The 15,074-nt window shown below is 44.6% G+C and overlaps 1 protein-coding gene across 1 annotated transcript in view; it reads left to right on the top strand.

Annotated features, from left to right (window-relative positions):
- The first annotated feature begins 13,641 nt into the window (after positions 1-13,641).
- ACAT1 (acetyl-CoA acetyltransferase 1) overlaps positions 13,642-15,074 on the top strand; it is a 28,963-nt gene continuing 27,530 nt past the window's right edge. The window contains exon 1 of the mRNA XM_075592361.1: positions 13,642-13,798. Coding sequence (XP_075448476.1) covers positions 13,739-13,798 — 60 coding nt within the window. The 5' untranslated portion in view covers positions 13,642-13,738. The remainder of the gene's footprint in view (positions 13,799-15,074) is intronic.

Genomic DNA, 15,074 nt, shown 5'->3' with positions numbered 1-15,074 from the left:
TGTGTATATATATATATATATATAGTGTGTGTGTGTGTATATATGTATATATATATATATGTATGTATATGTGTATATATATGTATGTATATGTGTATATATGTATGTGTATATATATATGTATGTATGTGTATATATATTCTCAAAGTTGAAACTATTAGATGCCAACTAGTGGCATTCATAGGCTTTTGGGGTGGCAAAGCATTGGTTTGGAGTGCAAACATGAGAATAGTAAGAAAGACATAGTCTAAAATCCAGATATGCAGGGTGCAGTTACTTTCTCATCTCTAAAATGAAACCGCATGAAATGTTAATTTTACAAGTCTGAAGTAATGCTATATGTTTTTATTTAACTGGTGCCACATTATTCACGCACCCTGAAACGTGGATGGCATAATAGTGCTCATTTGCGTCCGGTCCAGCCAGGCTGTTATATAAATTATTGCAGTTACCTTTGTCATGAACACACAACTCAAATTTACTGTGGCTCTTGTCTAAATTCTAGAGAGACATGATCATATTCAGTAGGAATTAACCCGCATTAGTCTCATCAACTTTGTCTTCTGTGGAAAACCAACAGAAGATTTGATTGCCATTTTTACAACCGCTAGCTAAGGATAGGGGCCGAAGTGTGGTAGTATTAAGGGGTATGGAGTACCACTACTTTTTAATTTTCAATCCCAGAGTAAAACTACTTTTACATTTTTTTATTTTATTTTAATACTAACATAATACTACTTTCTATTTAAAGAAAAATTGGTTTATTTTAAGATGCATTTCTAATTGTAAATGTTCTATACATCTTGCTAAACTAAAGTCAAAACTGTTTTTCCTCAATGCTGAATACCTTTGTAATTTTTTCAAGGGATTTACAGCACTGCTACTTATTTAGGTCACTTCAACCACGGGCTAGAGTCGTATTTAATAAGCTGTGATACTCCATGAGATATCTGCTGGCGATGAAGACCCCTTACGGCCATTTCACTTGACGTCCATGAACATGCTAGAAGAGGTCTTATAGAGTAGCACAGCTTAGTAAGTACGGCCCTAAGGGGAGGATTCACAAACAATATTTTCTTTTGGAAGTTTCTTTTTATGTAGAATTTCTTTGTCTCCAATTCATCTCCTGAGGGACTTCACCTGTTACATTAATGATCCTGCAGCCTCATGGGCATCTATCCTCCTTTTTTGTTCTCTGCTAAATTCCAACACCCACAAGGATGGTCACTATGCAGATCTTCTCTTTACTAAAATCTGTTCCCTTTCTGATTTCTCTACCTCCACTCTTTGACCATCATCTGCTATCATTAACCACCACTCATTCCACAAACACTCTTTATACCCCTTCTCTTTGGTACTCTCAAGACCTTTGCTTCATTCACTTTTCTGCTCTGGCATGTACATTGAACTCTGAACTCTTTCTTCTCTTCCTCTGAACCTGCCAATTTTCTCAAATCTTACAACTCTATCCTCTTCGCCTCGCTAGATCACACTCTTCCCCCTAACCTATGTCATTAGCGTAATTGACAAACAATTTATTTGCACTTTCTTCTCTGCCTTGGGAGGAAATCTTGATTTTTCTACACTACAGATTTCCCCTCTCCTGTTTTAACTGTCCCTTTTATTATAAAACACTACTACTCCTCAGTAATCAACAATCTTTGCTGACCACTTTAAAGGCAAAGTAGATGCTATCCATAGTGAGATTGCATCTGTCCGTTGTATGTATGTATGTATCTTTATATAGCGCATTAATGTACATAGCGTTTCACAGCAGTAATACACGTGACAATCATATAAATAACAAATAATGCATAACGGGAAGAAGTGCTTCAGACATAAAAGTGACATTTAGGCAAAGGAGTCCCCGCCCCGGATTGCTTACAATCTAATTGGTATGTAGGAAGAATGCACAGAGACATTAGGAAGGTGCTCTGGTAAGTGTGTCTGCAAGGGGCCAAGGTTTATGTATGAGGTGTTAAGTATCAGCCATTGAGCTACTAATATGCTTCGTTAAAGAGTTGGGTTTTAAGATGGGTGTTAAAGGTGGATAGATAGGGTACTAGTTGGATATTGAGGGGAAGGGCATTCTAGAGGTGTGGGGCAGTCAGTGAGAGAGGTTTCCTCCTCGACTCTGCTTCTAACCAACCCCCTCCTTCCACTCGACTCTCTATTTAGGGTTGGAAATTCCTCAGCTCTCCTCTTTTTCCCTTTGCCAGTTACCCTCTCCACACGATTCCCTCACATATTATCAGACCTCTTGCTCCTACCCTGAATATCTCACCTATATATTCAACTCCTCCCTATCCTCTGGCTTTCCCCTCATCATTTAAGTATGCAGTTGTCACATCTATTCTCAAAAACAACACCATTGACCTACATGCCTTACTAACTACCACCCTGTCTCCCTCCTCCCCTTTGCCTCCAAATGGCTGGAACGTTTCGTCATCTTTCACATGATCAATTGTTTTAATTACCGTGCCCTCATGGACCCTCTGCAATCTGGCTTTCTTACAACTCACTCAACTGAGACTGTGCTCACAGAAATAGCCAATGATCTCCATGGAGCAAAATCCCAAGGTCATTTTTCCCTGCTTATCCAACTTGATCTCACTGCTGCTTTTGAGACTGCTGACCTCTCTTCGCCTTCAGATTTTACACTCTCTTGGTATGTCAAACAAAGCTCTACTGTGGCTCTCTTCATACTTCTCCCACCACTCCTTTCCCATCTCTTTTGCCAACATCACTTCACCTCAGTACTCTCTTTGAGATGAGTACACACGAGTCGCCCCAAAGGCGGCAGCCAAAGAGTGCCAGCCATTTGCTGCCATTTGCTGCCATTCGCTGATGTTAGAGATGCCCTGTTACAATTCAAAACACACCAACCCTATTGTACTGCGCTACGGAATATGTCGGTGTGATATAAATAAATGTGAATATTAATAACTGTTGCAAACATCCATAATCCTAATCTCTAAATGTCCATGAAATGTCTGCAAATTGAATGTATAACTTCTGTTAATTTTATGTAACCATGTAATGTCACCATAACTCTGTATCCAGGACATTGGAAACGAGAGGTAATTCTAAGGGTTTTATTTCCTGGTAAAACATTTTATAAATAAATTAAATGTTCATCTGTATGTTGATGTACCTCGGGACTCTGTTCTAGGACCTTTCCTTTTAACATTGAAGACACTCACTTGGTAACCTTATCAACTCTTGGCTTTAGGTATCACCTCTATGCAGTTGATACACAGATATCTATCCACCCCTAACCTCACACATGCAATCCAGTCCCAAGTAACTGATTGACTCTTGGCTATATCCTGGGTGGCACTGCGCCACCTCAAACTCTGTCTTAAACTGAGTGCCTCATATTTTCTACTAAAACAAGAAAAAACTCTGGAGCATTAACCCAATGATCTCTAACAAGTACAGAGCTTACTGTGCCAAGGTATAGATTGGAAAAAACCTGGCGCATAAACTAAGGGATCTATATTAATAGCAGAACTTACTGTGCCGTGGTGGCTAAGGATAAAGTATTCAAGACATATACATATAGTACAAAATATACATTTATTAAAAATACAATATAAACTATAAATGCACAAACAAAATGTCCAGACCCAAACCTTGATTAAGCTTAATCACTACAATACATATACCAGAGAACACCAGCAAAAGAAATGTCTACTCAAAAGAGGACCAATGATATAACTGTCCTGCTTTTTTCCCAATAGATCCCAATAGTAAAAATAAAGGTTAAGTCAGGTCCTGCTGTCCCTTTCATCAGAATCCCTGTGCGTAACGAAAGGGTTATTGTAAGGCACTGGGATTGCTTGTGTGTGCATGCCACAAAATCATGTAAACTGTAAACGTTATTGTTATAAGTGATAGCAGTGGTACCGTGTATGGAATGCTTTTACACATGTGGGGCTGTAGTACGACCTTGCTGGACATACGGGGTCAGATCAGAGACCCCTATCACACTCAGAACCATACCCCGCTGCTAGACATCTATATTATTATGGTGGGGGCACTTTGGCCCCTATGTCCAGGCTGTTTCCCATGATTTGGGCAGGGGGTGGGGGGAGAGGAAGAGGGGACAGAACAAAGCTCAGTGTCATGCGAAGGTTGGGTACAAAGGGCACAGCTGGCTTTGCACACCACGAAAAACTGAGCTGTTTTCGGGACCACCAAATTGGCGCCATCTTATCAGTCCTTGTGGCACTCCAGCTCGTATCATCATGGCTGTCAATGGCGACCTTAGGTGCTCCTGTGATTGGCTGATCCGTATATCCCACGCTCTCTGACGTCGATGATCAGAAAATGGCCAGACCTGTAGTCGTGCACCATCACCTGTTTTTGGCCCATTCGTGCTTCCCACCTCTGGCTGAGTGCTATTGATACATGCATTCAAATGGAATGGGGAAAACTACAAGTGCTTGGCCATCGCAGTGGTCCACAAATGCTTGTGGGTTGTCTCTGTGCTTGAAGACTGCCTGGAAATACGAACCAGCGGTGATTGAAGAACTTTGAAGGTCTGATTTGCAGGAGACATTCTGGGTAAGCCATTCAAGCTGACGTATAGCACTTAGGGAGTTGGGAAACCCTTATTAACCCTGTAGTTGCTGGAACTTACTGTGGTGAGTGTTTTGCTGTGTTTTAACTCTGTATCTATGCTTGGGATGTTCACTGTTGGTTCGTGCCAGAATAAACCCGTTTATTTACCCCTTACTCTGCCTTGGGCTGTGATACCTGTGTAAGTCGCCTGGTCTCCCATGGCAGTCCACAGTTCAGTTTCCAATTGGTTTCTTCTCACCGACACCAACCATGAACAACTGTGGATCCCTGATCATTGTCCACTTGTATAGAACCACTGCCTCCATCTGAAATCATGGTGAACTGGGTGCCAACCAATCAGTGGAAACCTGACCTCCGCTGAGCCAATCAGGAGCCAGGGACCCGACTAGACAGATCAATCGGGGCCATGGGTGTTGACCGTGCCAAGGGCCAGGGTTTGGGAGTGTAGAGAATTGAAACTGACCAATGTGAATCGAGCTGACACCCTAGCCTCAGTTCCCAATTACAGCTACATCGCTCCCGCAGGGTTTAGATACCTGGGGGGAGAGAACAATGCTCCGCCTTTGGAGTATGTACCTCCCCAACATGAGGGTTCGCCCTCCACCAACTCACCATTGTCCACAGACACTGCACTTGGCCCCAAACAAAGGTTAGCCCTCTGACTCACAGTATGCTGGTCACTTGATTATAGTTAGTGGCCCAAGCATACAATGAGGCACATAGAAATATAAAGAAACCACAAGTGCATTATCAACATAATAAACATTACACAGTAACCCTGCTACAGATACCTAACATTAGTTTATATATAATAGCTTGGCACTTAGACCCTTACTGCAATGCATTCTACCTACGTTTTCCCTAAAAAGAGATGTGCCACCTGCAACTGGTGGAGATTGCGGTGGCCAGGTTGGTAACTAATCAGACCCGTTATTACCACATGACACCTGTTCCCCGTTCTCTGTACTGACTGCCTGTAAAATTGTGGCAAGATTGGCTTGTTGACATTCAAAGCACTACATAACCAGGGTCCCAGCTATATGAAAGCGCTTCGAGTTCCCTACACTCTCTTATGCTCACTTCAATCTGCAGATGATGGACTCCTAACAGTTCCCAGAATCTCCTTGACTTCCTTTGGGACCTGAGCTTTTTGCCATGCTGCTCCCACTCGTTTGAACAATCTGCCTCGTACAGCTCGAGGAAATCTATAAAAACAGGCTTAAGACATACCTGTTTACCCAGGAATTTAATTAATGAACCACAACCTGTCCACCATTTAATAGGTACAGTACTGTCCCATCCTGTATTGTATCTTACCTTGTGTTTGGTCTCTTTTATAACCATAACATGTTTTCTTCTTTTTCCTTTTTGTAACTGTGAAGTGCTTTACGTGCCATTGGTAGAAAAGCACTATATATAACTACATATAACCCGGGAGCGGGGTTAGATGATCGGGACACTTTGGAGCAAAGATCACAAGGTACCAGAGTATTCATCAAACTACTTTATAAATACGGTTATGTTATAAACATTACTGTAGTCTGTCTCCCATTGTCTGCCCAAATGCTACGTGTGGCACATCACCCAGAGGAAGAGTACTTAGGCCCCAACCTCAGCAACAGGTGTTAGTCTAAGGCAAAATAAGTAGGGGTTACACATATAAAGTTGTATTATGTTACTATGGTTAGATTATTGAACTCGTTTTGTGTATTGTATTCTCGCAACCCAGGGGGAGCATGTACAGTAGGAGAAAAGCAACAACAAAAGAACAATCTAAGTGCAGACAATTCAATTCAGTTGGAATTATTGTGGTGAATAACTTGGCTCTTATGTGCAGCCTACTCACAAGATGGTAGTAGTGTATGGGCAACAACAGGTAACTTGGATCTGTAAAATCTTCTGTATATAGGCAAAGTTGCACTCCCACTCAGAAGTCGATACGGTTATGGCAAGTTCAGGTCACAAGCCAAGCTTGGGACAAGGTGCCGCAGAGTAGTCAGGGTCACGTTTTCAAGATCAGGACAGGGTGCAGCAGCATAGTCTTCGCACTTTGCCTGCCCTGAACCTTTGCCTGAATTTAGATTCTACTTGCCTTTCTCCTGCCCTGATTTTGGACCGTGTCCCAGACTATGCTGCTGCACCCTGTCCTGATCTTGAAAACGTGACCCTGACTACTCTGCGGCACCTTGTCCCAAGCTTGGCTTGTGACCCGAACTTGCCATAACCGTATCGACTTCTGAGTGGGAGTGCAACTTTGCCTATATACAGAAGATTTTACAGATCCAAGTTACCTGTTGTTGCCCATACACTACTACCATCTTGTGAGTAGGCTGCACATAAGAGCCAAGTTATTCACCACAATAATTCCAACTGAATTGAATTGTCTGCACTTAGATTGTTCTTTTGTTGTTGCTTTTCTCCTACATGTTCCCCCTGGGCTGCGAGAATACATATCGACCATCTGGGACCAGTGAAGACAGTCCCTTCCAGAGGGTCTGAGCAGGGAGTTGCAACCTTTAATAATAACTTTATTTGGCACTATTTGAGTCACTAAAAGTCACCAATAATTTATTGTTTAATATTTCACTTTATTAGTAGTGATCACTAGTATTGTTTTAGCGCCTGTTTCTGCACCATCACTCTGTCTCGTTTTGTGTATTTACATTTAAACATTTGTGTCCAGAATGTTTAGCGCAAGGGTATATAATGGATAGAGGTAGTAGCTCTTTCCATCACCCCTAACGAAGCTTCTGCAAAATGCTTAAGTTGTTTGGAGACAAGCAACGAAGGGCAGAGCCAGGCGGAAGTAAAGCGAGACGAGAGGACCAAGCTGCGGGACTCGGAAAGACAATCAACCTGGGTCCTTGGCGGTGAAACTGCACAAGTCGTACTGTTTTCTTCCTGGCTTTTATTCCCTATATTGTGAGTGCGTAGCACACATATTTTACACATTTTCAAAGCATTAAAACAATATTATTATACGATTTGCACTTTTTCTCCCTTTGAGTCCACATAAAGAGAAGAGTGAGGAAATGTATGGAGGAAAAACCAAGGAGTTTCCAGGAGTTTATTGTTTCCATAATACCACGCTTGCATAAAGAAATCATCTTGTGAGTTCATTACTCTGGAGTGGTGAAGCACATAACATTTTCCAATTGGATTGCACTATTGCTTTTTTTCACTGTAAAGAGAAAATAAAACAATCAGGGCACTATGAATTTTCTTCAAACTAAATCCATTTATTTAACTGATAAATACAACAATTCGACAGATACAACGGCCTTTCTCAAGTGAAAGTGCATCATTTGGATCACTGACATGTTTTCCCTGTGATCAGGAGCACCGGTAATTGCATTGTCTTTTCTATTTAATGGTGTGCAGCATATATCTTTATTTTACCAGGTGCCGACAAATCAGTGGAGACCTGCCCTCCGCTAAGCCAATGAGGAGCCGGGGGCTCGACCGGACAGACTAAGGAGGGCTGTGAACTGTGACAGTGCCAGATGACAGACTTTGGGAGTTCGAGAAATTAGAACTGATCAATGTGAATTGAGCCAATGGGGCTAGGACCCAGGCCTTGATTCCCAATTACAGCACCATAGCTCCCGCAGGGGTAGACACATGGCTGCCGGGGAGAGAACAATGCTCCGCCTTTGGAATATGTACCTCCCTAACCGGAAGGTTCGCTCTTCCCCACCTCACCATTGTTCAGACACCTGGCCACAAACAAAGGCTAGCCCTCTGACTCACTGTATGCTGGTCACTTGATTATTGTTAGTGGCCCAAGCATACATTGAGGCACATAGAACTATACAGAAACCACAAGTGCATTATCAACATAATAAACATTATACAGTAACCCTGCTACAGATACCTAACCTCAGGTTACACATTATAGCAGGGCTAGCAGCCATTTTGCAGCTTATTGATGGCCATTTTGACCCTGTATATTACATCACCATTGTGGCAATGAGGGGCAACGAGTAAGCTTAACCTTTAATATACTGTGCTCCTGCTGTCCCTACTGTCATAATAAGCTCCTCTAATTAGCTGAAGTTTTGAGCTTCAATCTATGATAGCAGGAGCTTTACTCTGCTCTCACACAAAAGCTACGGTACAGGTCTTCATAAGGTACAGGACCCAAAATAAACAAGTATTGTACCTGGTAAATGGTCACAGTTAGAGCGCATGTTATTATGTTTTATTTATATATCGCCAAACATATTCTGCTGCGCAGGACAATATGTGGATAGGGACAGGAACAAAACATAAAATACATACAATTTAAAACATAATAGAACAATAGGTAATTGTTCCTGGTCCAAGGAGATCCCTGGTCCAAGAAGCTGAAAATCTAAACGAAATGAGAAAGTGATGACACAACGGTAGGTGGGGGTATGTGGTGGGTGGGGGTATGTGGCCGCAGAGAGGGGCGGAGAGCTGTGCGTGCTGTGCGTGTGGGAGAGTGAGAGGTATGGGGGCATGAGATAGCGAGGTGGGGGCATGACAGAGAGAAAGGAGGGTGAGAGGGGTGGGAGAGGTGGGGGCATGCGGGACAGAGGTGGTGGCATGAGGGAGAAAGGGGGGGGGCATGGGAGAGAGATGGGGGCATGAGGGAGAGTGGTGGGGGCATGAGGAAAGATGTCAGGGATTAAGAAAGAGGTGGGGGTGCGAGGGATATTGGTGGAGAAAGGGAAGTGAGAGAGCATGGGGAGAGATGGGAGTGTGAGATAGAGGGGGGTCTCGCCGGGCCCCCGATACTGGGGAAGTGGGCATTGGAAACTCCAGTCCTGGGCCCCGGGAAAGCTGTCAGGACGGCAGCATGGTATTAACTGTAGGCTTGTCAGGAGGGCGCTAAGTAGACCTCTTTAAAGAGGTGGGGTTTGACTGAACTTTTGAAATGGTGTGGGAGACTGATGCTATATTATAGGGGAAGACGTTCCACAGATTGGGTGCGGCCCTGGCGTCCTGACTGGAATAAGAGGAAGAAATTAGGGAAGAGGATATCTGACCTGGGCAACTGAAATGTGAGGAAAACAATAACAATAGCGCTCAAAACAAACCCAAAATATAATAATAACGACCACTATTGTGACAGTGATATTGTGATTAATACAATCAGTGACAATGCAAAAAATCAGTGATAGTGCACGTGCCTATTTAAAGTGCATATGTAGGGTGAAAAAAACCCTCAAAATAAACTACAACCCTTGAAAAAAGACTGTTTCACTTGTCTTCTCGTGGATAATTTTCAAAGCATCAGGGGAGTTCGTCTCGAAGTCATAGAATAGAAAAACATATCATAGTGCAAAAATGTTTGAACAGTGAAAAAGGTGAAAATTCATCCAAAATGACTACTCACATTTTAAGTAATCAAATTAGACAGTCATCCAACTTAAGGGGTGGATGCGCCCTATGTGTAAACAGCAGCCACCAATCACAAGCTCCAAAGGAGAAAAAAGAGAGACCATATAGTGTAGAGGTAAAACAATTGTAATATCAAAACATGATTCAAGGCTTACACTTCATACGGTCGATGTGGGCACTCATAGGTAGCGGTTGACGGATATCCCTGGGGCTCGCGATTCCTCTGGGTACTCGGTCACCTCCGCTCTCTCTGGAAACACTTGGATCCACACCGGAGCTTTCGTCCCTTCACTTCCGGCACGCCGAGAGCCTCCCAGGCTCCCGCTGCGTCACTTCCGGTGCGCCGTGGACTTCTGGATCAGATGGTTACAGTGGAATTCTCGTGTCCCCCTTCTCGTGGCTGTTGGACTGGAACACTCTACGCGTTTCGTCGCTCTCTCTGGTGACTTCCTCAGGAGTGACTAATAGCTGCTTACTATACTGTTATATACCCTAATGCCCTCCCTCTAATTAAGACCTCATTGTACAATTAAAGTGGTATCACATAAATTCAATGGTATCACATATATTCAATTGAGGTAGTGTCATGTATTAACAGAGTGGGTTGGTGCAGTGTCATATACTTCATATGTCTTGTTATCATTTATACAGGATAAAATAAAACACAAGAACGGTACAGGGAAATATATATATGGCATCATATGAAATATAAAATTGGTAATATAAATATGTAAAATATATAAAAAATTATATAAAAAATTATGTAAAAAAGCTAAAAAAAACTATCTGACTTATGTATCAAGTTATACACTAATAAAATCACGACGATTGTGGTTGTGCTCAAAAAAAGAGAAAGAAAGAAAAACGGGATTAATACAATATCATATTATATTATATTCACAATCAACATCACAGGAACACCCCTAGTTCAATATCCACATTGAGTCCTCTAGGAACTAGAGTTTTCAATGTGAAGATCCAGTAGGTTTCCCTTTTAGTTAATTGAACATCACGGTCGCCTCGTCTCCAATGAGGTAGTACTTTTTCTAAGACCGTAAAGGTCAATCCTGTGGTGTTGCCTTGGTGATGTTTAATGAAATGATCTGACAAAAGTTGTGTGGTTAGCCCTCTTCTGATGTTGCCTACATGTTCTAGGATTCTAATCCTTACATCCCTGGAAGTTTTGCCGATATATTGAAGACCACATGGACATGTGATCATATAGATTACATAATCAGTTCTATATGTGACATGGTGTTTAATATCATATTCCACTGACGCTTTGAAAATTAACTGGGCAACTGAAAGCCTACATTTTGTATAACAGCCTCATCTGGCTGCAGTATTAATTATATATTCTTCTGTGTTAAATGTATTGTTCTACTTTCTAGAGTTTGATTTTTGAGCTACATTTTAAATGTTATATTTCCAAAAAATAGCAATTCCTCCCCTAAATTTTTGTAGCCGTTTCCCCCTGAACAAAGGAATTACTGATGCTGCCGTTCTACCTCTTGGCTCACAGGAGCCTAAGGCCTCGGTCCCGCTGCGCTCGGTGGCGCGGGCGGCCACACGCGAGTTCCCCACCAGCAGGGGAATCCTGCGGAGCCGGTCCCCCCTGGCTGCACAGCTTACTACACGCTGTGGCGCGTCAGCCGCTATGGGATACAAGAGAATGGTGTTCCCTAGCGTTGACGCGTCACGTGGTGTGGCTGTGAGCCAATGGGGAGGGGAGGCTTCGGGAGGAGGAGAGGCTTCGGGGAGCGGGGAGGAGTGTGGAGTGACAGCAGCGTGAGTGCCTGTCTGTGTGTGTGTATGAGTGCGTGCGTGCCTGTCTGTGTGTGTGTATGTGTGTGCCTGAGTACGTGAGTGCCTGTCTGTGTGTGTGTCTGAGTGCGTGCGTGCCTGTCTGTGTGTGTGTGTGTATGTGTGTGCCTGAGTGCGTGAGTGCCTGCCTCTGTGTGTGTGTCTGAGTGCGTGCGTGCCTGTCTGTGTATGTGTGTGCCTGAGTGCCTGCCTCTGTCTGTGTGTGTGTGTGTTGCTTTACTTACCCGAGCCGTGGAGGGAGGGGGGGGGGAGAGTAGCGGGTCCCTCCGCTCAAGCCACGCCCCCCTCCCGCTCAAACCTCCCACTCCTGCCCACCTCCCGCTCCGGCTCAGGCTCCCTACAGACCGCATATCGCGGTCTGTGTATGTCAGCGCCCGCCTGTCTGCAGTGCGGGCGCGCTGACTCTGGGAGCGGGGCCTTAGCCTTAGGCCTTGGATATGGTAAAAAATACCGTGCTGAGCCGCGCTGAGCCAGCATACTTACCTCCTGCATCTGGTATGTGTGTGGCTTTAGCATGATCATGCTGAGGCGTGCTGAATTGCAGCCGACATATTAATTTAAGTTTTCGCGCTTACAGGAGCGGAGGGACGGTCACGTGACTGCAAACAGCCAATGGGAACGAGGGACTAGCCCCGCCTCTGCTCCACTTCCGCCACGCCTCCGTCCCGCCTCCCAAGCACGCTCGCTGCCTCGCCTGACAGGACGCAAAAAAAGTGAGTGCGTGTGTGCAGTGAGGTTGTGCGTGTGTGCAGTGAGTGTGTGCAGTGAGTAGTGAGTGCGTGCATGTACAGCGAGTAGTGAGTGCGTGTGTGCAATGAGTAGTGAGTGCGTGCGTGTGCAGTGAGTAGTGAGTGAGTGCGTGAATGTGTGCAGTGAGTGAGTGCGTGCATGTGTGCAGTGAGTAGTGCGTGCATGTGTGCAGTGAGTGCGTGTGTGTGTGTGCAGTGGGTAGTGAGTAGTGTGTGCTGTGAGTAGTGAGTGTGTGTAGTGAGTGTGTGCATGTGTGCAGTGGGTGCGTGTGTGCAGTGAGTAGTGTGTGTGCTGTGAGTTTGCGTGCAAAAAAAAAAAAAGCTGTTTGGGGTTTTTTTTCCCCGAAAATTAAATTAGACCTACTGGCGCACTTAATAAAAATGTAATTGGACCGCAAAGGGTTAAACCTTTTTTGGTTCACTATTCCCCATTTTCCTTCTTTGTGTGCTTGAAGAATAAAGTGTTCCAGTTGATAAATTGCACTTAGAGGCAGGAGTATATGTTACCAGGGGGGTTATCTGAGTGTTCTCCTGCAGGGATTGTCTCCAGCTTCCCTAGAGCCTGCGGGAGATGGAGGCGCTGAACCACAGAGAGAAGAACTAACCATCACCCCAGAAGCCTGTCTTCCCCTCCACACACCCTGTAACAGGCAGATCTCCCAGAGGGTGGGGGAAACACTGTTACATATGAAAGACAAATGTGTTACGTGTTATTTGAATATCTAATATCTGGGCCGTCATTTTGTCTGTCGGTGTTGTTATCGTTAAAATGCTGATTTACCCCTCCTGCAGGAGACATTTCCTAAATCCTTGAATTAGGACGTTTTGAGTGAATTTTGGCGTGAGCATAAAACGCCACACATTCAGAGCGCATACATATTTTATCCTTACTAGCGTCTAAATTCTGCCCTCACTTTCCTATAGACTTTAATAGACCGTTTGCCAGGATTAAACATGGCCGCCAAATGGTTTTGTACTATCTCCATGGTGACTCCAGCCCGGACCACTTCCCCTGTCATCCACAGCATCGTTCAATGACATTTAGGACCGCCCTTTTCTTACCCAGCCAATGGTGGTTGGAGGCCGGTCCCCGCGTGGCCTGTGATTGGTCGGTGTTGGATGGCTGTGTGGACTAACTTGAGAGACAGGTCGGTGTAGAGGTGACTCAGTGGCTAGCGTCGGGCACGCGGTGACCTGCTCCTGCTCCAGACATGGCTTTGTGCAGCGCCCGCACGCTGCAGCTCGCGGCTCCCCTGTCACACACTGCGCGGGTGAGTATCTCCGGGCGTCCCCACAGCAGGGAGGAGCGCATGTGCAGCAGGCTCTGGCGGGGTAACAGGCCTGGAGAGGCTGCCTGTGCCCGTTGCAGTAATGTCATGGGAAGCACAGCTGCTCCATCATATCCTGCGGGGGCTTTACTCACACTATAGCCATGCCTTTGCCAGCACTGTAGCCATGCCTTTGCCAGCACTGTAGCCATTCCTTTGCCAGCACTATAGCCATGCCTTTGCCAGCACTATAGCCATGCCTTTGCCAGCACTATAGCCATGCCTTTGCCAGCACTGTAGCCATTCCTTTGCCAGCACTATAGCCATGCCTTTGCTAGCACTATAGCCATGCCTTTGCCAGCACTATAGCCATGCCTTTGCCAGCACTGTAGCCATGCCTTTGCCAGCACTGTAGCCATGCCTTTGCCAGCACTATAGCCATGCCTTTGCCAGCACTATAACCATGCCTTTGCCAGCACTATAACCATGCCTTTGCCAGCACTATAGCCATGAATTTGCCAGCACTATAGCCATGCCTTTGCCAGCACTATAGCCATGAATTTGCCAGCACTATAGCCATGCCTTTGCCAGCACTATAGCCATGAATTTGCCAGCACTGTAGCCATGCCTTTGCCAGCACTGTAGCCATGCCTTTGCCAGCACTGTATGCCTTTGCCAGCACTATAACCATGCCTTTGCCAGCACTATAACCATGCCTTTGCCAGCACTATAACCATGCCTTTGCCAGCACTATAACCATGCTTTTGCCAGCACTATAACCATGCCTTTGCCAGCACTATAACCATGCCTTTGCCAGCACTATAACCATGCCTTTGCCAGCACTATAACCATGCCTTTGCCAGCACTATAACCATGCCTTTGCCAGCACTATAACCATGCCTTTGCATGTCCCTGCTGAAGGGATTATTGTGACCGTCCCTGTGACCATTGATGACCAGGATGTTGTTTCTTTAATCCTGCACTGCCAGGTACATTGCAGATTTGTCAGGGAAAGCATAATTTCCTAATGATAACCCTACTAATGAGGTGTCCTCCTGTTCTTCTCTGTATAACATGAGTGACACTGTTGAAGACTGACACCATTGAGTGTGCATTTAAAGTCGCTTGTTATATAAAAAAAACTCCATGTTTCACATGATGTGAAGTCATTGCTATGTGGCAATTTTATGTTGCTATTGTAGCTCATACTGTATTGTTTTGTGTGTTCATATTCAAACTGGTCAACTTCTCATATTTATCATTCACTGATAATTTGTTG

Source organism: Ascaphus truei, chromosome 3 (assembly GCF_040206685.1).
Source record: "Ascaphus truei isolate aAscTru1 chromosome 3, aAscTru1.hap1, whole genome shotgun sequence".
Lineage (NCBI taxonomy): Eukaryota > Metazoa > Chordata > Amphibia > Anura > Ascaphidae > Ascaphus > Ascaphus truei.
The sequence above is the reverse complement of the archived record's forward strand: the minus strand, read 5'-3'. Positions and strand labels throughout refer to the sequence as shown.